General features: G+C 42.7%; 1 protein-coding gene across 2 annotated transcripts in view; it reads right to left on the reverse strand.

Moving 5' to 3' along the window:
• Positions 1-21678, reverse strand: part of COL20A1 (collagen type XX alpha 1 chain) — a 537383-nt gene that overhangs the window by 54267 nt on the left and 461438 nt on the right. For both annotated transcript variants that reach the window (XM_085619699.1, XM_085619698.1), the window contains exons 32-35: positions 17514-17609; positions 10997-11050; positions 6659-6712; positions 4592-4645 (exon numbers count right to left, since the gene is read on the reverse strand). In XM_085619699.1, coding sequence (XP_085475825.1) covers positions 4592-4645; positions 6659-6712; positions 10997-11050; positions 17514-17609 — 258 coding nt within the window. The remainder of the gene's footprint in view (positions 1-4591; positions 4646-6658; positions 6713-10996; positions 11051-17513; positions 17610-21678) is intronic.

Below are 21678 nucleotides of genomic sequence, written 5' to 3' on the forward strand. Positions count from 1 at the left end.
TTCACAGTCTTCTCAGCTGGCAGCCCTCTCATGATCTGCTGAATTCATACAGCTATCCTGACCCTGCAGAGATTTACGCAGATAGTGTTAAATAGATATTGCATGTTACAGGCACTTCTCACTGTTGGAAGCAACTGACCAATCTCTTAGCAGGAAGACATTGACAGGACTGCACATCGGTCTTTCCATTTTGTGAGTCTGGGAACAGGGAAGGGATGTTAGCCTTTAGCATTAAATACTCTGTTCGACTCTTTCCTGCAGGCATGGCTGAGTATTTTTCTCTCTCTATCACAGCCGTCAGACACTGTACACCCCTCCCCTCACACTGTTCACGCTTTAAATTGTTCTTGTGCCTCCTCGACACCGATTCCTCCCATAATGTTCTTGATAGCACATCTACCTTGCACAAGCTCTTTCACCCAAGGTATAACAACATGAAATCATGTTCCTCTTGTCACCCAAGATCTGGGAATCCAAGCACCCCACAAGGCAGATACAGTGAATGCGAATCTCTACCTTCCATTGAATTAACTTTGACCTCTTCTCCATTGTTCTCGTCACTCTGTGATAGGCCAATGGGAAGCATGTTCTATATTTGTGTTGACGTTCGATCCAGCTGCAGGGACTGCCCCAGGCAGTCTCTGAATGCGGTGCCTTCATTCATTAAACATTATTTTTATGTCTCTCTTCAAAAACCATGATATCTGGAGCTCCTTAAACTGGAAGAAGTAAAGCACCTGAGGCTGTGTCATAGAGGGTTAGGACTAGTGGGAAAAACAAAACTTGCACAAGTATTTCATCCATATTTTCTGCTTTGGTAATAGAAATAGGTAAATATGTTTTTAATACATCTGGGCATTACATGATTTCACACTATTGTTTCCGATCACATAAGAAAAGGCGCACAAACATTTCTTCCACTTTTCAAATGTCAAATATGTACCCGAACCTTAGACAAATTGTTTTTTATTCCATATGTTGAGTAAGTGGCGCATATGTGAAACCAGCTTGCTTCATTTGTTTCATTCATGAGTTATACTTTATTGCTAAACTTTGACAGGTCCACGATTTATTATCCTGCTTAGTCAAGCGAAATGTTGATTTCCATGATGTAGAAAAACGTTTCTTGGGTTGAACAAACTATATGTCGAGTAGAATGGAGTGCTGTGGAGTAAAGTGGTATAGATTGGCATGGCACAGAGTGCCATAGAGTGTTGTAGAGCGGAGTGGCGTAGTGTGGAGTGGCATAGAGTGGAGCGGCATAGAGTGGAGCAGAGCGGCATAGAGTGGAGTAGAGGAAAGTGTCATAGAGTGGAGTGGAGTGGGGTAGAGTCTCACAGAGTGTCGTAGAGTGGAGTGGTATAGAGTGGAATGTCGCAGAGTGGAGCAGAGAGACGTAGAGTGGCGTAGAGGGGCACACAGTGGCATATAATGGAGTGGCATAGAGTGGCATAGAGTGGCGTGGAGTGGCATGGAGCGGAGTAGTGCAGACTAAATTAGAGTGGAGTGGCATAGATTGAAGTATGCATCATGTGGTAGTGCACTGCCATTACAGACAATAAACTTTTAATTAAAATGACCATTATATCTGCACCCACATGCAGTTTTACTGATAAAACTAATAGTGCGCAAATTATAATGTGTAAAAATGGCATCAACTAGTGTTTTGATATATTTTGAACATATTGAAATATTTGTTTCAAGCACACTTCAGAATATTTAAGAAGTGCATAATTTGTGCTTTCATAATTCTGATATATTTGGAAATATTTGCACAGTTGATTTACGGACATTTAAATGTTGTTGTGTTCTAGAAAAAAGCCTTTTCTTTCACATCCAGGCCTTTGTTGAAGAAACCTGGTCTGGATCCTGCAATACTGAAAAACTACAGGCCCATCTCCCAGCTGCCTTTTTTCTCAAAAATATTGGAACAGCATGTACTAAAGTCCCTGTCTTTGTACCTGGAGTCTCATCAACTACTCCATGAGCGACAGGCAGGGTTCAGAGCTCATCACAGCACCGAGTTGGTGATGCTCTCGGTGCTGGATGAATTAAGAGGCATGGCTGACTGTAAGACACCGAGCGCCCTGATCTTGCTAGATCTATCAGCGGCGTTCGATACGGTCAGTCATGCTCTTCTCCTGGACAGGCTGAGCGATTTTGGGATCAAGGGCTTAGCATTTAAATGGCTGCAATCCTTCCTTTCGGGTAGGACACAAAAGATACAACTAGGGGATGAAACATCTGAGGTGGGGTTTTTAGAATGTGGGGTGCCACAGGGCTCCGCCCTGTCCCCACTCCTCTTCAACCTCTACCTACAACCTCTAATTGCATCATTGGCCTGCATGGGCTGTAGAGTTTTTAATTATGCGGACGACACGCAGCTGGTACTGAGTGTCGACAACACAAGGACTGCACAACTTAATGCCCAGAACATCTTGAGGCATACTGTTCAATGGATGACTGAAAATCTGCTGAAGATTAACCCAGACAAGACTGAGGTATTGGTGATTCCATCTACCGCCTCACCTTGGAATGACCTCTACTGGCCAGCAGAGTTAGGTCTTGCTCCAAAACCAAGTTTGAATGTAAAGAGTCTGGGGATTAAACTGGACTGTGATCTCTCAATGTCCAGTCAAATCTCCTCTGTGGTGGGAAGCTGCATAAATGTGATCCGTCAACTGCGGAAGCTAGCCCCTGTCCTCTCTCAATCAATGATGCGCTCAATCGTAGCAGCAACTGTTATCTCAAGGCTAGATTATGGGAATGCCCTCTATCTGGGACTCCCCAAAACCCTGACAAATAGACTACAGGTCGTGTTGAATGACGCCGCACGACTGATTTTTAGACTCCCACGGAGAACTAAGGCCTCCCCTCTGCTTCATAGCCTGCACTGGCTCCCCATTAAAGAGCGTGTGGAATTTAAGAGCCTATGTACGGCCCATAAGGCAATTTATGGCCAGGCTCCCGCCTACATTGCAGATCGTTTGGTTGTGTACAGCCCAGTGAGAACACTTAGATCTTCAGATTCTCAGCTACTGGTCTGCCCCCGTTACAAATTAGTAACCAAGGGAGGCAGAGCCTTCTCTGTGTTAGTCCCTCAGCTATGGAACACGCTGCCTGAGATGCTGCGCAGGGAAGGGAACCTCCTGCGGTTTAGGAAGATGCTAAAAACACTGATGTTTAGAAGGATTCTGAGTGTCAGCTAGACCAGGGAGTGTTTTCTTGCAATGTCTGCCAAGCTTATTGTTGTAACTAGAGATTTCGAGCGCCTAGAGACCTGCAGGTGATTGGGCGCGATATAAATCCAAAATAACAATAACAATAACAATAACAATCCCCAGATTGTCAGAAAAACCCTCTCACTTTGAAGTCAGAGAAAGAAATGTAAACAGCCTAACAGTTCACCTCTGTCTTTGAATGCCCAGAAAAAGTTGCAAGAAAAGAACAATATTTAATGGCCTATTTACAGAAAGGGAGCACTTGTAGAAGAATACGGTAAACAGGGTGTGCTTCACAGGAGGGATAAAGACATGCGAGACAGGCGATAACAAATAATGCCAGCAAATAGAAAGCAAGCAAATGTGAGTTACAAACCACAAAGCCAATGGTAAGCAATGGGTGAAAAGCATTTTTAGGTCAGCTTTCTGAATGTTCTCTAGACATGTTTAGCAACCAGATAACTGCACTGTCTGGTAGTTTTTGACCTAAAAAGGTATGCAGGGTTGTAGGTTCATGGACTTTACAACTTCAAACATCCATAGTTAAACTCTCCATTTCACAATTAAAAAGATTTATAAGCAATAAATATGTTACATGTGGTAAGGGTCTGACTGACCTATAGGGTAAACTGGCAGTGCCAGAATGGCTGATCTGACAGGTCCATGTGTGGGCTGTTTTTTGGCTGATTTTGGGACTCTTCTATGGTCTAGAGATTACTGTTGATTCCCCTGACATCCCACAAGCATTGCCTGCAACAAGCACAAAATCACACAGACTCCCACACCATGGAAAACACCTAGGGGCTTATTTAAAAGACCCTTGCATCGCCAGTGTGTCACTTTTAATATGGGAAAAAGTGACGTGCCGCCGGCACAAGGGGCTTGTAAGTAAACCCCCTACACTTTGTGTCTGCACAGATTCAAAACTGATCTGATTTGCTACTGTGGTCCACTTTGTTAAGCTACCTGATTCGCTAATGGGGGCAAATTATTTTTGGGTCCCTGACCTGTTTTCTGTCAGAGTCTGTCCCTGGAAATGGTTCCAAAAACGGATCTCTCCATTCTTTTTACTTTGGTACAAACTTCTTCATGCAATGTGAACGGGAGCGAAATCTCTTCAGTCTATTCCATATCACTTAAGCAGGAAAAGTAATACAAATACATTTGCCCCGTTTTTTTGCATCAGTCCCAAATTTCTTTGATGTGGCTCTTGACCCCTTACAAGGGCCTGGTGATAATGAACTGTGTGTTCTGTAGTGTGCCATGGGTGTGTTATTCAGATCTGTGTTGTGTGCGCCTGTCCATTATGATCTGCAGCATTCATAAACCAGAGGTAGCCCCCATTGTGACTGCAACCCACAAGTTCTTACCCTAGGGCCCGGAGGTCCTGGGGGTCCGGCATTCCCATCAAATCCTTGGAGGCCCTGTGGATGGAAAAGAAGCAGTGAGTGCACAAAGTGAGTCCAACAGAGAGTGACAGAAGGACGTCATGGGGCAGAGACAGTCAACCCAGAAAATTCATAGAGAAGGGGCTTGTGGTACAATGAACCGCTCATCCACAAACACCTTAGAAGGCACAGCAGGAATAACCCGTGTAAGCAGCCCCTCCCAGGCACACAGGTAGCCAATGATTGATAAGGCTCCAGTGTTACTATTGTCCAGTCTCAACTGTCCCATCAGGACCAAAAATCCATTTATATTTGCTAGAGAGTGCCACAAAATAATAATGGAGCCCCCATAATAACCCTATCACTGTTCAAGTAATGGAAGAAAGGCTTCAGGCAAGAAGCCCAAACGAGATGTCAAATGAGATACTGAAATGCAGCTCCCCAAGGATTTAGTAAGGCTTGCTGACACTGCCTAATGCCATCCTATAATCTTGATTTGATTTGTTCTGCATCCGTTCATCAATTGTGTGTCTTTTGCTTTCTCGCCCTAAGTGTGCTAGGTATGCCCAGACGTGGGTCATTGGCTCACTGTGCCACTGGAATCAAGTTATCCTGGCTGATGAGGGGTGAAACCCCCAAACTGGTCCTAGGATGCTTGTTTCCGGTTCAGGGAGGTCCTGCCTTGGCAGTTCGGGCTCGACTGTTCCCATGAGGCATGGGGTCAAGACTGATTTGCATATGGCCAGGTCTAAACTGGGGTGGCATGGTGAGCAAAGGAATGATGGATTTAACCCAGATCTCTTGACTGGGGGTGAATGTTTTGATTTGTTCTGCATTCCGGTCATCAATTGTGTGTCTTTTGCATTCTATAATCTAAGACATGGGCAGAAGGATGAATTGCACCAGTCACTGCAAGAGAGATGTGACTAACGCAAGTGACTCTACGGCATGCGCGTCATCAAATGTCTAAGCAAGCTCTTCTGCAGCATCACTGATAAAAGAGGGTCCTCAGGTGGACCAACAACAGCAGTTTGCACAAATCAGACTACCTCATCAACGCCAAGGATACAAAACACAGACAGGCAGTCACAGATATTAGTGACCACTAACTTTGGCTCCAAAAAGGGCGGCACAGACAAAACTTAAGTGCAACTCAGAGTTGCCAGGTTTCCAGCTAGTGTGACAGTGTGGAAATGTCAAATACAGCGAAATGAAAGAACTCCAGCTTTTCTAAAAAAAAATGCATGCTACGAAATGGAGAAAATAAAAATAAACCCATCACTCTAATAGACAGTGTTGACAGAAATAGCTGCTTGGTGGGTATGTTACATCCTTTTATCAGGTTAGACACGAAATGCAATGTCAAGTATGTTTACTCAACTATGGTGGCAGGCATATCATTGTGTCAAAAACCGAAAGGTGAGAATATAACAATTTCGCAGCTTTCTTTATATTTAATACACATAAGTATACAAAAAATTAATTTAATTTGAATTATTTGAATTTAATTTGATAATGAGAGAGAAAGGGGGAGGGAGCAAAGGAACCACAAATAAGTAACATAGTAAGAGAACAGCACAAACGGGGCGAGCATGAAAGACATACACAGTAAGTTGTAGATAGATAGATAGATAGATAGATAGATAGATAGATAGATAGATAGATAGATAGATAGATAGATAGATAGATAGATAGATAGATAGATAGATAGATAGATAGATAGATAGATAGATAGATAGATAGATAGATAGATAGATAGATAGATAGATAGATAGATAGATAGATAGATAGATAGATAGATAGATAGATAGATGTAAGACGGTAAGTATGACCCAAAGCGAGACACAAAATAGACAAAGAAGAGGAGAGACAATTACAGGAGTTTAATGAGACAAAGTAATGTGAAAGCGACCATGATGGAGTGAAAATGTGGGAACAAGAAAAATGACACGGGTAAAGGAAAAAACAGAAGAAAGGCAAAAAGAGAAAGGGATCAGACAGCGTGCAAGATAGATTCATAGGAGGGTGCAAGATGTCAGGAGGTGGTACCAGTAGTCCTTGCAATCCATCTTTACCCGGAGATCCCTGGGGTCCAGGAGGGCCCTGCAACAACATGGAGACAGGTCAGCACAGACATAGAGCAAAGCTGAAATATATACAAACTAACATGGCTTACAGAAATTCAGCAAAAAGCTGACCCAATGCAGACAATCCTCCTTCACACTCATTCAATCGACAGCTTCTCTACCTAAGAGGGGTTTAGTGACCATTTCCAGTAAACGCGTGGCCTGGGAAATGCCCTCTAAACTTGAACAGATGTACTGTTCATCCCCTGGAACACCAAATTAATTGGTAACTCTTAAAGAGAGATTATTTCTCATGGGTAACCAATGCAGAGCTGGCTACCTGCTGTGAACTCAGAGAAGATCAAAAGACAACCAGAGGCAAAAATGGTGCAGATCTAAGCTAGACAAAAATCATTCTGATCTATTTGCCCCAAACAACCGGAAGCAATTCTAGGGTCAACATCAAAACAGGGTCATTTAGAGGATAAAAATAAGATTTATATAGCCAGCTCACAAATCTGACAGCCTAATCACCTGAACATAGTCACGGAATACCAATGATCCCAAATTATGTTAATCAATTGCAGGAACCCAATCAAAAAGGGGTCAGGAGATCCAGTGATTACAGAATTAGAGTTTTCATCACGTGTCAGCAGTTTCCAGTGTATTTTAAATCAGATTAATGGTATTCAGCAAGCATGAATCTAGAGCGCATGTTACTCCAGCTTCCAATGCCTGCAATGCAAGCTCTCCCTGACTATCCGGGTGTCCAGGACTGGTCATTGAAAAAAGGTCTATTGAGGTCCATTGTCGATTGAACAATGAAAGGGTGAAATGTCACAGTCTTCGCAAAGCCACCCTGCACAAAATAGCATAAGTGAAAAAAGTGTCAAGTGTCTCATTAAAAGAGTCCATGGTAGGCAGAAAAAGGGGAAAACACCTGCTTGGCAATCATATGGCTTTCGATTGAAGATTAGGATTAAAACTGAAGAAATTAAGCAAGACACTAACCTACTCCTAAGAAGGAGAAAAGAGTCAAGCAATAATTCCAGCTGTAGAATCCAGCAGAAGATCAAACTACTAAAAGGAAAAATCTTGGAGAAAACAGTAGCATAGGGACAAAGAATACAACACAATTAATGGAACAAATGCACTGCGACATACCTCCCTGTCCTGAATGTCCCCTTTAGATAGGATTCGAACAAGAACTGACATTACAGAAAACAACTCCACCTTACCAGAGATGGACAGACCACCATCTTGGGAAGGGCTGGATATTGGTTTGTCCATGTACTTTCTCAGGAAAGCATGGAGTTCATCTGGCAAACGAAGAAGCCCAAGTTTGACATTCTTCATTCACACGCTGGAATGCAAAAATGCCCCGCTGCTTTAACCCGGGGTACCAAGACTACTTGCAGAAGATACCTCTTAGTGACCACATGCACCGAGATACCAATGTGGTCCAAGGGGCACTGATGCTCAGCTGTGTGCAGTACACAACATTCAGGAATATGCTGACTGAAAGTGCAAGGAGCCCTTCTTCTCTCTCACTACACAGTCTGGAACAGGTTCTTGGCACTGCTCTCAGTAGGGATGTAACACATGGGTCACTTAGCCAAAAAGAAGCATTATCCAGGGGATCTAGGACCATCACCCTGGGTGAACTATATTTTAACTGCCTGATCTTGGTGGCATTAGGAGATGATGCACTGTGCGACAGTTTGATTTCTAGAGCATGGCAGTGGAAATATTTTTCACATTCAGAAGAGTAGAGAGTAGAGACAAGGGCTTTCTGCCATTTTTGCAGTATGTCTTGTAGTTTCCGAATCTACAGATGTTGGCCTTTAGTGTTTATTTCATTTTTAAAATCATGTTTAAGTACAAAAATTCGAAACATTTTATATCCTTATTTAGAACCAAATTTGGATTTAAATAAATGTATGTTTTTAAGGATGCTCACGGATAAAAAAATAAATCTCGTATAAAAAAAGAGTAGAAATGATGCATGGCACACATGATGTTCGCAGACTACAGTAAGAAAGCACCAACACTGCTACAGTATTGGGGAAAAGAAAAGCCAAGAAAATTAAAAAAGGGATAGCAAAATAGACATTCATCTAGTTAAATAAACTTTAAAACATGCACATTTCATCCAAAATACAAGAAAGCAACTGCTAACAAATGTACTAATAAGTAACACATGCACAAATATGAACAGGCACTTTTTATTTAACACCAGCAAACTACTTGTCAGAGTGCTCTGCAAAAGCAAAGTATAAACAACATACCCGTGGGTATGATCATATGAGTTTAAGCCGCAGATTGAGTCTCACCTACATCTTGAGAGTTGGAGGGTGTTGTCTCCCACTCTATCTTATGTACATCAGATGAAGTCTCCCGTACATCCTAAGGGGTTGGTTGTGTTGTTTGCGGATGTTGTCTCACACTCTATCTTATGTACATCAGATGAAGTCTCCCGTACATCCTAAGGGGTTGGTTGTGTTGTTTGCGGATGTTGTCTCCCACTCTATCTTATGTACATCAGATGAAGTCTCCCGTACATCCTAAGGGGTTGGTTGTGTTGTCTGAGGATGTTGTCTCACACTCTATCTTATGTACATCAGATGAAGTCTCCCATACATCCTAAGGGGTTGGTTGTGTTGTATGAGGATGTAGTTTGTGTACACTACAAGGTTTGCAAGATGTGACTTTGATTGGAGAATCATACACTTGAGGATGGGTGAGTTAGTATCAGAAGGAGTCTTGCGTATGCCTTGACAGTAGCAAGGTCTTGTCTCCGGTAATATCTTATGTCCATCATAAGGTTTAAATGTGCAGCCTTCGATGGAGGTTCCGTGCATACATTGATAAGTGTTTGAGCCTCAGATGGAGTTTTGTGTAAATTCAGAGAGTGAGGGTGGGGTTGTGTCGTCTGGGCTCATAGCTCATTTGCATCATAACATGTGTAGCGTTAGAGGGAGGCTCAATTACATGACAGTGGAAGTTCTAGACTAGTCACAGGTACATCTTTGAGGGTGGGGTGGACTTGTTTCCGACCTCATCTTACGCATATCGTTAGGTTTGGGCACCTTAGATTGAATCTCATTTCCACAATGATAAGTGGTGAAGCCTCCTATAGAGCCTTGTGTACATCTTCACTGAGAGGTGGTGTTGTCTGTGGTGGTAGCTCATGGTCATCTTAAGGTTTGGGTTTTGCATCCTTAGATGGTTTCTTATGTACCGCATGATTGGCTCTTTAGCTTCATATAAACATGATGAGGATTGGAGTTGTCATAGCATTAGGAGCACAAAGAAGCACAATGACTGAGGCTGGAATCTGGTTCAATTGTCTGTTCTTAGTGTTTTTACTGTAAATTTGTACACTATTGCTAGTTGATAAATAGTTATTTGCTCATGCGCTAGTTGTCAATGGGCATTGAGCAGACACAGAGCGTACCAGCGCATTCATTCACCACCATTCTCGGCATTGTGATCCATGCAAAGTGTAAATAAGAGAAACCAATTTGCAACACTCATTGTGCAGTCTTCGAGCACCTTAAAATTGAGTGATGATTTCCCCACAAAACTGCTGAAGCGCATCTGATCATTGCGATATTTCCAATTTTGTTTGTCGTCAAAGGCACAACTCCACCCACTTTCGAACTTCTTTAACAGCACATTTTGCTGGGAGTATATTTACTGCAATTTCCACTTTTCCAAACAGTCTAAAATATGATATGAATCTATAGGAAACATCACCAAGGGCGAATCAAGGAAATGTGCATAAGCCGAAGCACATAAATGAGGTCTTTCTGGCGAAAAATGGCACAATCATGCACACAATCATAAAAACACAGAGACACATAAAAAACAAAATAGCTCCACATTCGATAATCATTAGAACAGCATCTAAAATTGAGGTAATCCCTTTACCTACACATTAATACCACCCTTAGAATATTTCCCTTCGGGTACAGTCAATCAACGATGGCATTGTGAACGTATTCTGGACTAGCAAACCAATGAGAGGCGAGTCTGAAAGTGCTAGGGCAGTCAACCAATGAGAGCAGAGTCAGGGTGTTTTGGGCAGTCAACCAATGAGAGCAGCGCATTAAGTTTCTGTTACAATCACCCAATGAGACTAGAGTCAGGGGGGCTCTGTGACAAGCCTGTGGCTTTTTGCTAAACATATTAAAATGAAGAGTTGAGACAGCCTGTCAAACAGTCATAAATATGTCTTCTACGCAGACTGGTCCCCGGATAAGGGAAGCTCCACAGAACCTGCCAGAGAGGACAGAAGATACACCTCCAGTAACCTCACCTGCAGACCGGGGCTTCCACTCTCTCCTCTGTCCCCTTTGGCGCCAGGCGAACCCTGGAAAACAAAATGAGCATGATAGAAGTATTTAAATGTTTTGTTTTTTGATTAAGCTCACATACAGATTATTAATGCCACAAAGTCATGCAGCAATGGGCAGGCACACTACAATAACAAGATTAAAATGGTCGACATTGATGGCTGTAAAGTGCAGCAGAGGGTTATGGACACCATGCTATCAAGATATCACCAGTGAGCCTCCAGGCCTTGGTGTTGTAGCCTCAGATAGTGATTCATGTGAGGCGTGTAAGGAGCATCAGATGGGGATTAATGTAAGTCATGCAAACTGGGTGTTGTAGGGTCAGATAGTAATTCATGTAATTCAGGCAAACTGGGTGTTGTAGGATCAGACAGTTATTCATGTAATTCTTGCAAACTGGGTGTTGTAGGGTCAGACAGTGATTCATGTAATTCAGGCAAACTGGGTGTTGTAGGATCAGACAGTTATTCATGTAATTCTTGCAAACTGGGTGTTGTAGGGTCATACAGTGATTCATGTAAGTAATGCAAACTGGGTGTTGTAGGGTCGGATAGTGATTCATGTAAGGCAAGCAGGCTTTGGTGTTGCAGCTTCAGACGGTGATTCATATAAGGCATGCAGCCTTAGCTTGGGTAGCGTCATATAGTGATTCATGTAAGGCATGCAGGCTTTGATGTTGAAGCTTCAGATAGTGATTCATGTAAGGCATGCAGGCTTCGACGCTGCAGGCTCCGGTGAAGTTAATGTAAGACATTTCTGATTGGTGTTGCAGCACCAGATCATGTAAGGCATGCAGGCTTGGATGTTGTAGCTTCAGATCGTGATTCATGTAAGACATGCAGCTTGGCTGTTGTAGCTTTAAAAAGTTATTCATTTAAGGCATGCAGGTTCTGATGTTGAAGCTTCAGATAGTGATTCATGTAAGGCATGCAGGCTTTGATGTTGAAGCTTCAGATAGTGATTCATGTAAGGCATGCAGGCTTTGATGTTGAAGCTCCAGATAGTGATTCATGTAAGGCATGCAGGTTTTGATGTTGAAGCTTCAGATAGTGATTCATGTAAGGCATGCAGGCTTTGATGTTGAAGCTTCAGATAGTGATTAATGTAAGGCATGCATGCTTTGACGTTGAAGCTTCAGATCGTAATGCATGTAAGGCATGCAAGCTTTCATGTTGAAGCTTCAGATAGTGATTCCTGTAAGGCATGCATGCTTGGATGTTGAAGCTTCGGATAGTGACTCATGCAAGGCATGCAGACTTGGATGTTGAAGCTTCAGATAGTGATTCATGTAAGGCATGCAGACTTGGATGTTGAAGCTTCAGATAGTGATTCATGTAAGGCATGCAGGCTTGGCAGTTGTAGCTTTAAACAGTGATTCATGTAAGGCATGCAGGCTTTGATGTTGAAGCTTCAGATAGTGATTCATGTAAGGCATACAGGCTTTGATGTTGAAGTTTCAGATAGTGATTCATGTAAGGCATGCAGGCTTTGATATTGAAGCTTCAGATAGTGATTCATGTAAGGCATGCAGGCTTCGACGCTGCAGCCTCCGGTGAAGTTTAATGTAATACATGTCTGATTGGTGTTGCAGCACCAGATCATGTAAGGCATGCAGGATTGGCTGTTGTAGCTTTATAAAGTTATTAATGTAAGGCATGCAGGCTTTGATGTTGAAGCTTCAGATATTGTTTCATGTAAGGCATGCATGCTTGGATGTTGAAGCTTCAGATAGTGATTCATGTAAGGCATGCAGGCTTGGCTGCTGAAGCTTCAGATAGTGATTCATGTAAGGCATGCTGGCTTGGCTGTTGTAGCTTTAAACAGTGATTCATGTAAGGCATGCAGGCTTTGATGTTGAAGCTACAGATAGTGATTCATGTACGGCATGCAGGCTTTGATGTTGAAGTTTCAGATAGTGATTCATGTAAGGCATGCAGGCTTTGATGTTTTATCTTCAGTAGGCCTGGGCGTAGTTCGCGAAGTAGCACTTCGCGAAGCTACGCAAAGTGAAGTTCGCACTACGCGAGCTACGCGTAGCACTTCGCGAACTGCGTAGTACCTTGTTCGCACTGTGCCAGATGTCGTTTTCAATGATTGCACAGTGCGGACAAGCAACCGGCACTGTGCAATCATTGAAAATGGCATCTTGCACAGTGCGAGCTGTAGTTTTCTGCTGCTCGAGTAGATTTTTACTCGAGCTTCAGCTTTCTCAACGCGAACTGGTAGTTTCTCATCGCGAGCGGTCGCGAGCATACGCGACCACTCGCAATGAGAAACCTGACCTCCTCGCGTTGCGTAGTGCTTCGCCCAGGCTTAATCTTCAGATAGTGATTCATGTAAGGCATGCATGCTTTGATGTTGAAGCTTCAGATAGTGATCCATGTAAGTCATGCATGCTTTGATGTTGAAGCTTCAGATAGTGATTCATGTAAGTCATGCATGCTTTGATGTTGAAGCTTCAGATAGTGACTCAAGGCGTGCAGGCTTGGATGTTGAAGCTTCAGATAGTGATTCATGTAAGACATGCAGCTTGGCTGTTGTAGCTTTAGGCAGTGATTCATGTAAGGCATGTAGGTTTAGATGTTGTAGCTTTAGATAGTGATTCGTGCAAGGCATGCAGTCTTGGCTGATCTAGCCTCAGATGGAGTTAAAGTCATGCAGATTGGGTGTTGTGGAGAGAAAACACCATTTTGTGTAAGGCATCAAGGATGAATGTTAGATATGACAGAAGGAGTTGGTTTTGCAGACTCAGATGGTGGCTGTGTCTTTGCTGAGCTTCTGGTTTGCAGTGTCAGGTGCAGCTTCATGCACCTTATGAAAGGTGGCTATTGGATCACCAAATAGAGCCTCACGAGCCAACCACAATTGATCATTATTCCCACAATAAGGCCTGGCAATACTACCCGCAAACAGTTGTGTGTGCATTACGGAGGTTGTGTGTTGTAACTTTACAGGGAGTCTCTGAATCATATGTTTTGGATATTGCAAAAAGCAACTATCAAATTTGAGAAGATTACAAAATGTACAAAAAACAAGCAAAGCTTGAACATTCTACATGTTTAGGATTTTGTGTGAAAATTGGGATTAATGCAGTTCTTTTTCTAATTCATTTTTTCCGCTTTCTCCTTTCTGTACACAAGTGAAAGTTGCCATAACTTTCCCCTGGGAGTGTCGAGACATCTACGAGGGAAACAAGCACAAGGCACTCCCTGGCGCACAAAGTGCCAGATGTCGATGCAAAGTGACATCATAGAAGGGTGGAGTCTTAGCGTGGTTAATAAAGTCTACATTGGAGAGGAGGGTGGTGTGACATTTGTCTTTGATATAATGAGGAAATAACAGGTTTTCAGTGGATATGAAGTTAAAGCAGATTTTGCTGTCGTGGTGGGACATATGGCAAATGCACTTTTACTGATGACAGTTAAAAGGTTAAGGATAAAATGTCCTCATTGGTGAAGCATGTATGTTCTTTTTTGCGGTTTTATATGGCGCAAACTCGACCCGAAGGTATTGGATCGATTTACATGAGCACCAGTTACGTTACACAAGGACACATTCAATTTTTTGTAGGCACGGGGAGATTAAGGGCCATATGTAGGTAAATTACATTTACCGATTCTTAAATACCGAATTTTACCGATTCGGTATTTATGAATCGGTAAATGTAATGTAGGTAAAAAAATACCGATTCGGTAAGTGTCGGTATTTTAGAATCGGTATTTACCGATTCGGTAATGGCTACTGGCTTCCCATTCATTCCTATGGGCCTGGAGGCCCATAGGAATGAATGGGAAGCCAGTTGCCATTACCGAATCGGTAAATACCGAATCGGTAATGGGGGAGGCATCATCATGGGTGGCAGGGTGTCACATTGACACCCTGTTGCACCCCTGATTCGTCCATGTGTGCACATGTGGCACACATACATGCCCTAAGGGCATGTATGTCTGCCACATTGCACACTTCAAAGTGCACAAAAATGCTTTTTTACATCCATTCGTCATTTACCACCAACTTTTAGTTGGTGGTAAATAACGAATCCCCACACCCACGACACACTCCCCCTACATCTCATTTCAGGATTCGGTATTTACCGAATCGGTAAAATTACCGATTCGGTAAATTACCGAATCCTGAAATGATCCCCCTACATTGCAAAAGCCTAAATACCGGTCGGTAACGGTATATTTACCGAAAATCGGCCGTTACCGACCGGTATTAGGCTTCCTACATATGGCCCTAAGTGATTTGCCCAGAATCACAAGATGTTGAGCCGACGCCGAGGATCGAACCTGGCTCCGCAGCTCCAAAGTCAGCGGCTCTAGCCGTTTGGCCACATCCTCTCTATGATATCAGACTGAGAATTGTTAGCTCGATGGACAATCATTTGGACGAAACTGATGTACACATTTTAGGAATGAAGCTGGTACACGCTGCTTAGAATATGATAGGCCACCTTAGCTGCTGTGGATGCATAGAAAGATTCATGGGAAGATACAATTTGGTGGTGTTGCACGTGTTTTTCAGTGGGAAAATGATACAACAACACTTCTTTTACTGGAAAGTGAGACTAACACACTTGTGTTCTGCTCTGGGGGCTTCCATTTTTCTGCTTTGGGCACTATAACTAGGGACGTTTGAAATTTGTGTTTTTTGCTTTTAGGTATTTACGTGAAAGTTCAGAAAAACTGTACGTAATTACACATGATTATATAAATTGCAAATCTGTCATTTACTAATATAGTTTACCAGGAAATGCGTCTTCTAGTGTCAATTTGTGGACACAAGGACACAGTTTAATGCTAAAACATAGTTCAAGAAACACACTTGCAAAAAACAACAGCCCAAAATCTCATTGCTCTTAGATTCCTGTTTTATAATTTCGACGTGGTATTGTGCCAAAATTTCAGGAATTTCGCTTAACAATCATAACATGAAATTCCCGACACTACGCGAATTATGCCGGCGATAATTCCATTTCAACCAGGCCTAATTGTAAGTTTCAAAGTTTTTATCTCTTATTCCAAGGAGACCAGCTACTAGGTAAGACTTTTGTGTGTTTATGGCTGCAAGCTCTTTGAAGTGAGAGGCCATTTTTTTACTTAAAATATCTTTTAAAGGAAGGAATTGCTTCCTTATCACGTCACTGAGCTCCCCAGGATGATTTGTCTCTAGATGAGTGTGGTTCAAGTTAAAGAAATGGTGGACAAGTGGCAGCGCGGGAGGCTCGGCTGAGCTAGATAACAGAAAAGGGATCAAACCAGTGTATTTCAAATGGGGCTGTCGAAAGTTTGTTGTACGATGTAAACGTATGATCAAGTGTGTGCAGTGCTTAATTTGAGCCGGTGCTTTCCGGTGCACAGCACCAGCACTTAATTGGTTTCCGGTGCTCAGCACCGGCACCTAATTGTCACCACCATACTTAGAACAGTCTACTACATGGTGGCGCTGCTCATCCAATTTAGAGATGAGCAAAAAACGGTTGTTTAGGATTACAATATACATTAAAATTGCTAATACCTGCCTTCCCAGCCATTCCTTTAGCCTTGGGGCCCTGGAATAATCTGAACTGTCGCATTTACATGCGAGAGAGATGGTTAGTGGTTGTTTTGGCAGCGATGACAAGGGCGATGGGTGGTGCAAGTTGCAGTGGCCTCCTGGTCAGATCCCTGGCACTTAATATTTTACAAATTAAGCACTGGGTGTGTGCCACATTTTAGGTATTTAAGAAATCTTGCAGGAAGCCAAGAAAAGCCAGAAGAGAGGCTCCAATGTGTTCTGGTGTCTTGGGTTACATAGAATTTGTATTTGAAAAACACACGTTCACACAGAAAAGTGTATCTTGTCGCTGAATAACATGTTTATTGTTGCCCAACTTGATGGTACTCATTTTATCAACCTCAGAATGCTGAAAGTCTGAGTGGACCCGACAGGATTTGAATCTAAGACAATAAAGTCAAACACAGGTCCCTACAGGGGAAGCATTAGTCCACTGAGCCACCAGACCCGGCTAACATAAGTGATCAGAAGAGAGGTGTTAAGGCGGAAGGAGGTGCAGAGTCCAGCATTACCTGAGTGGAGAAGGATGATGGGAAAAAGTTTTGTGTATTCTACAACAGCTGGAAAAAAAGTTTGTGTAGCAGACGACAGCTGGCAGACACAGAGGTGTGATCTGGCCCATGTGCACATGAAGAGAGGTGACTAGGACCAGGATACAGAAGATGGATTCATGACAACGACTACGGTGCTTCACCTACAACTATTGTGTATGTTGCGGGCTGGAAACCCCATTGGGATGATGGAGTATATTTGAGTTCAGAGGTCAAAATGAACCAGGATACAATGATTGGATGCAGGTACAGCCAATGCAAGCTCCACAAGCCTTCGCTGCAGCCACATGCCACCTCTTTAGGGCATTAGCAGACATAAAGGTCTCTTCTGTAGGGTCCATAAAAACAGGGGCCAGCATCATTTACTTACCGCAGGTCCCTGGACTGTGTTCCCACGCAGGCCTGGTGATCCCGTCTGTCCTCCAGGGCCATCTGATCCAGATTGCCCTGGTGGGCCTGGTTCTCCCTGTGTGGCAAGAGAGTAAAAGCTCATCAGATTGTAGGGTTGCTCCATAACAGTTCCTGAATGGATTTTCCAAAACATTTGCTTAGATTAGACATGTCCAAGGTAGGCCTAGGAGGGTCAGCTCAATGTCACATCCCCCGTGAAGATGTCAATAAATGCTATTTACATGAATTATAATCAGTCTACAAAGGTAATGCATGGATGTTCTGAAAAGCTGATATCTTAGCATTTCCCTCTCCTGAACCTACATTGCACATCTAGTTACATGATCTTGACAGAACAGTACTTCACAAAATAGCCCACCTGCTTCCACCCCAGTGCATTACTTGTCACTACTGCATCAAGGTACAGATCTGGGAATTATGAAAAAAAGCTTTGTATCCGCTGGAAATTTGGTGAAGGCACAAATAGATGCTAATTATAAGCTAGGGCAAGATGAGATGTCAAACTTTACATATGCACACCTTGGGATTATTTTAAATTTAACTTACTTCTTGATATTTTTCGTGCTGTCAAACGTTTTTAAAAAACACGTTCCAGGAAATAAAATGCTAAAAGCAAGCTTGAGATAAAGTAAATGCCTGCCAACAGATATTTTAGTGGGAGCGTTCTCTCATGGAAACTCTTTTTTTCTGCGGAGAATCGGTCCACCAAAGAATCGCTTTTTAGAAAAAACTTATTTGAAGTCCACTAATGTCGAAAATTCCTGATGTGAAGCTATGAATTTCACAAACATCTGGTTAAGAATGTTATAATTCGCAGAGCCATTGGTTATAACCATACGCCCAAGGGGAGGCACAAAAGGCGGAAAACCCAATGGTGAGACAGTAAAACATATTGGAAGATTTTTTTTAGACGATCTTAACGGCATATGAAGAGTTTGGACATAGTGTAAAGTGGAATTGGCTATTAGCAGAAAATATGAACAGGTTTCCTACTGGTCTGATACCTATGAGTAACATGGGACAGTGGAGAATAAAAACACACTTGAAAATCATAATGAAGCCTTCTACCACTTACTTACTGATATATACCTCTTACTATAGATATAGCCACAAGAAGCTCTCCCCTCCTACCCTACTGAGGGACTGTGTGCCGCAGGAAACATCGCATCCATGTGATGATACTCAATTTCTATTTGTATAATTAAGTTGGTCCTTCTTTCGAAGGAAGAGTTGTGCTTTGACTTACTTATATGGATTCCGATAGTTTTACCCTTTATCCAAGTAAGGAATTGATAAACTCCAATGTTATTATTATTTCATATACAATGTTGGCCTTATTTTAATTAATGCAAACCCTTAAACACATCTTAAAAGATTAAATACAAAGGAGCCAATTCACAAAGATGTGGCTGGAAAATCGACACAGTCCCTGCTTCACAGCTGTGAAATCGACACAGCACCTGCTTCGGCGTTGCCACAATGAAGCAGCAAATCTGGATTTTTGAGTCATCGTCCCTCAATGCTGATTCTTCATCGACACCGGCCGCAGTAAGGAAACGAGGCCGTGTGTCCAGAATTTCACGCATCACCTACCTTTCCAGTAAGGAACTGATGCACCACCTCCCCTGCCAAACAATGAGGAACCAATATATCACCTCTCCTGTGGATTAGGGAACCAACGCATCATTTTATTTTCCGGTGCCTCTCCTCCTCATCGCCTGTTCTCATCTTTGATTTTTGATACATCTAACAACTGTGCCAAAAAGAAGGCATCCATTGATTTCTATGGACAAAACTTATTTAACCATTGAAAAGTTATATTTTGACTTGTGTAAGTTGGATTTTTGTTGTTTTGGTCTTGTTTAATTCAGATAAATGTTGGCTATTGTTCAAAACAGGTGGGGACTCGTTTTGTGGTGTGTTTTCACAGTACTACTGTGTGTGTATGTACAAATGCTTTATACATTGCCTCTGAGATAAGCCTGAATGCTCGTGCCAAACTACCCAGGGGGTGGAGCAGGGGGTTTCTTAGCTGTGTGACTCCGTTATCCTCCCCTACTTGGACATGGTGCAAAGCACTGCCAACTAGAGATCCCATTTCTAACATCTACTAATTCAGTTTTCTCTGTCACTAGTGCACAGAAATCCTCAGTAGTAAATTCCACTCCCGGGGTAGGATGTGTGGCCCTCATTTACAGGGATTTGGTGTAGGGCAGCGCAACAAGTCAGCTTGCTGAACTACCTGACGCCAAGGTGAAAGGGCAGGAATGCACTGTATATTTATGCAATACACTGCATTCCTGTTCTTTCCCCTGCGCTCTCGCTGTTTCAGCAGCCTAACACCAAAGCAGACACCCTTGCACCATGGTGCAAGGATTCCTGTGTTGCATGCAGGAATGTGTTTGTACAGGAAAGGGCACCTTCCTGCACAAAAATAATCCTAAGAGGCGATTTCCTCTTTCTATGTGTGCTGCACACATAGAAAAAGGAAAATATGAGGAGAAATATAGTTATTTCTCCTCGTTATGCCTCATCTCGGGAGGCGAAGGTTTTGGTGCTTCCCCAGCTTTACATACTCTCATAAATCTGAGGAGGTCTCAAAATCCATGGGTGTTGCATGGGAAAACCCAAATAAATGCCCATGGAACGCCTCGCGAGCAGAGAGTAAGGCAACGCAGTGATCTGCGCTGCCTTGCCTTACTCCATATCTACGAGCCCATTCAAAAGCATGCATGGTGGCTTTGCGGGGCCTCATAGATATGATTTTTTTATCTGCACCACAGAAGCAACACAGAAAGTGATGCTCCAGCGGAACTGGGGCTCATAAATATGCCAGTGAGTGTCTCTACAACCCCCTTCCACCCTGGAAATGGTCAAAGATTAATTCCAGCTATGACTGGCATTAGCCCACTTCCAGGATGGGAAGCAGAGTGGATCAACACCAAATTGTTCATAATGTAAGGGAAGAGCTTTCTCCTTTTGGAAATATAGTTTTCCCCTGGAGAAAAAAAGAGGAAAAAACTCTGCCTTTAAACAGGATGCTCCATTCCCCCTATGCGGATTTCTACGCTATTTATATCTTTTGCAGAACTGGGGTAGACCATAACAATAGTCATGTGGCACAGATTTCCAGCTTTCCAGAAGTACATTCAGATAGAGTTCAAAATCTCCCCTTTACATTTTTATTGCTGAATAACAAAGTACAAAGTATTTTTTTTAAATCTGGAAAAAACGAATAACCTGGCACATTGTGCTTTTCAGTGGGTCAACAAGCTCAGCGTTAGAATGTACAATTGAAAGAATGTTGGCAGACTCTAAAAATTGATTCCTTTAAGTATGTCATATTAAAAAACCTACTGTTTCCAGTGCATTAAACTGGGCCTCCAGCATCCACCTGTATTGCAGGTGATCTGTGTATGTAATGGAGGCTGTACTTTCTATATGGAACCATGAACTCTTGCATGTGTACTATACATAGTATACCTTTGCAAAAAGGAAGCTTGCACTGCTGCTGTGCTGTGCTTTTTAAGGAATGTTTCAGTAGCACTCCTACTGTCACTACTGTACTGCCTCCCTGTGTGAGGGAAGCTTGCACCGTTGCTTCCTGAACTATAACCAAACTCTGTGTGACCGAAGCTTGCGCTGCTGTTTATGGTGCTGTGACTATTGTGTTTGTAAGGGAAGCTTGCACTACTGCTTCTGTGCTATGCCCTTTAAGGAAAGCTAGAACTGCTACTGTTAACACTGCACTGTCTCTCTGTGTGATAGAAGCTTGCACTGTTGCTGCCTGTACTATAACTAAACTCTATGTGACAGAAGCTTGCACTGCTGCTGATACTGCTGTCACTGTTGTGTTTGTAAGGAAATCTTGCACTACTGTTGCTGCTGTGGTGTGCTCTTTAAAGAAAGCTTGAACTGCTATTATTACTACTGTACTGTCTCTCTGTGTGAGCAAACCTTGCACAGTTGCTGCCTGCACTATAGCCAAACTCTATGTGACTAAAGCTTGCACTGCTGCTGATAGTGCTGTGAGTATTTTGTTTGTGAGGGAAGCTTCCAGTACTGATGCTGCTGTGCTCTTTAAGAAAAGCTAGCACGGATGCTGTTACTACTGTACTGTCACT

This window comes from Triturus cristatus, chromosome 7, assembly GCF_964204655.1.
Source record: "Triturus cristatus chromosome 7, aTriCri1.1, whole genome shotgun sequence".
NCBI classification, from domain to species: Eukaryota; Metazoa; Chordata; class Amphibia; order Caudata; family Salamandridae; genus Triturus; species Triturus cristatus.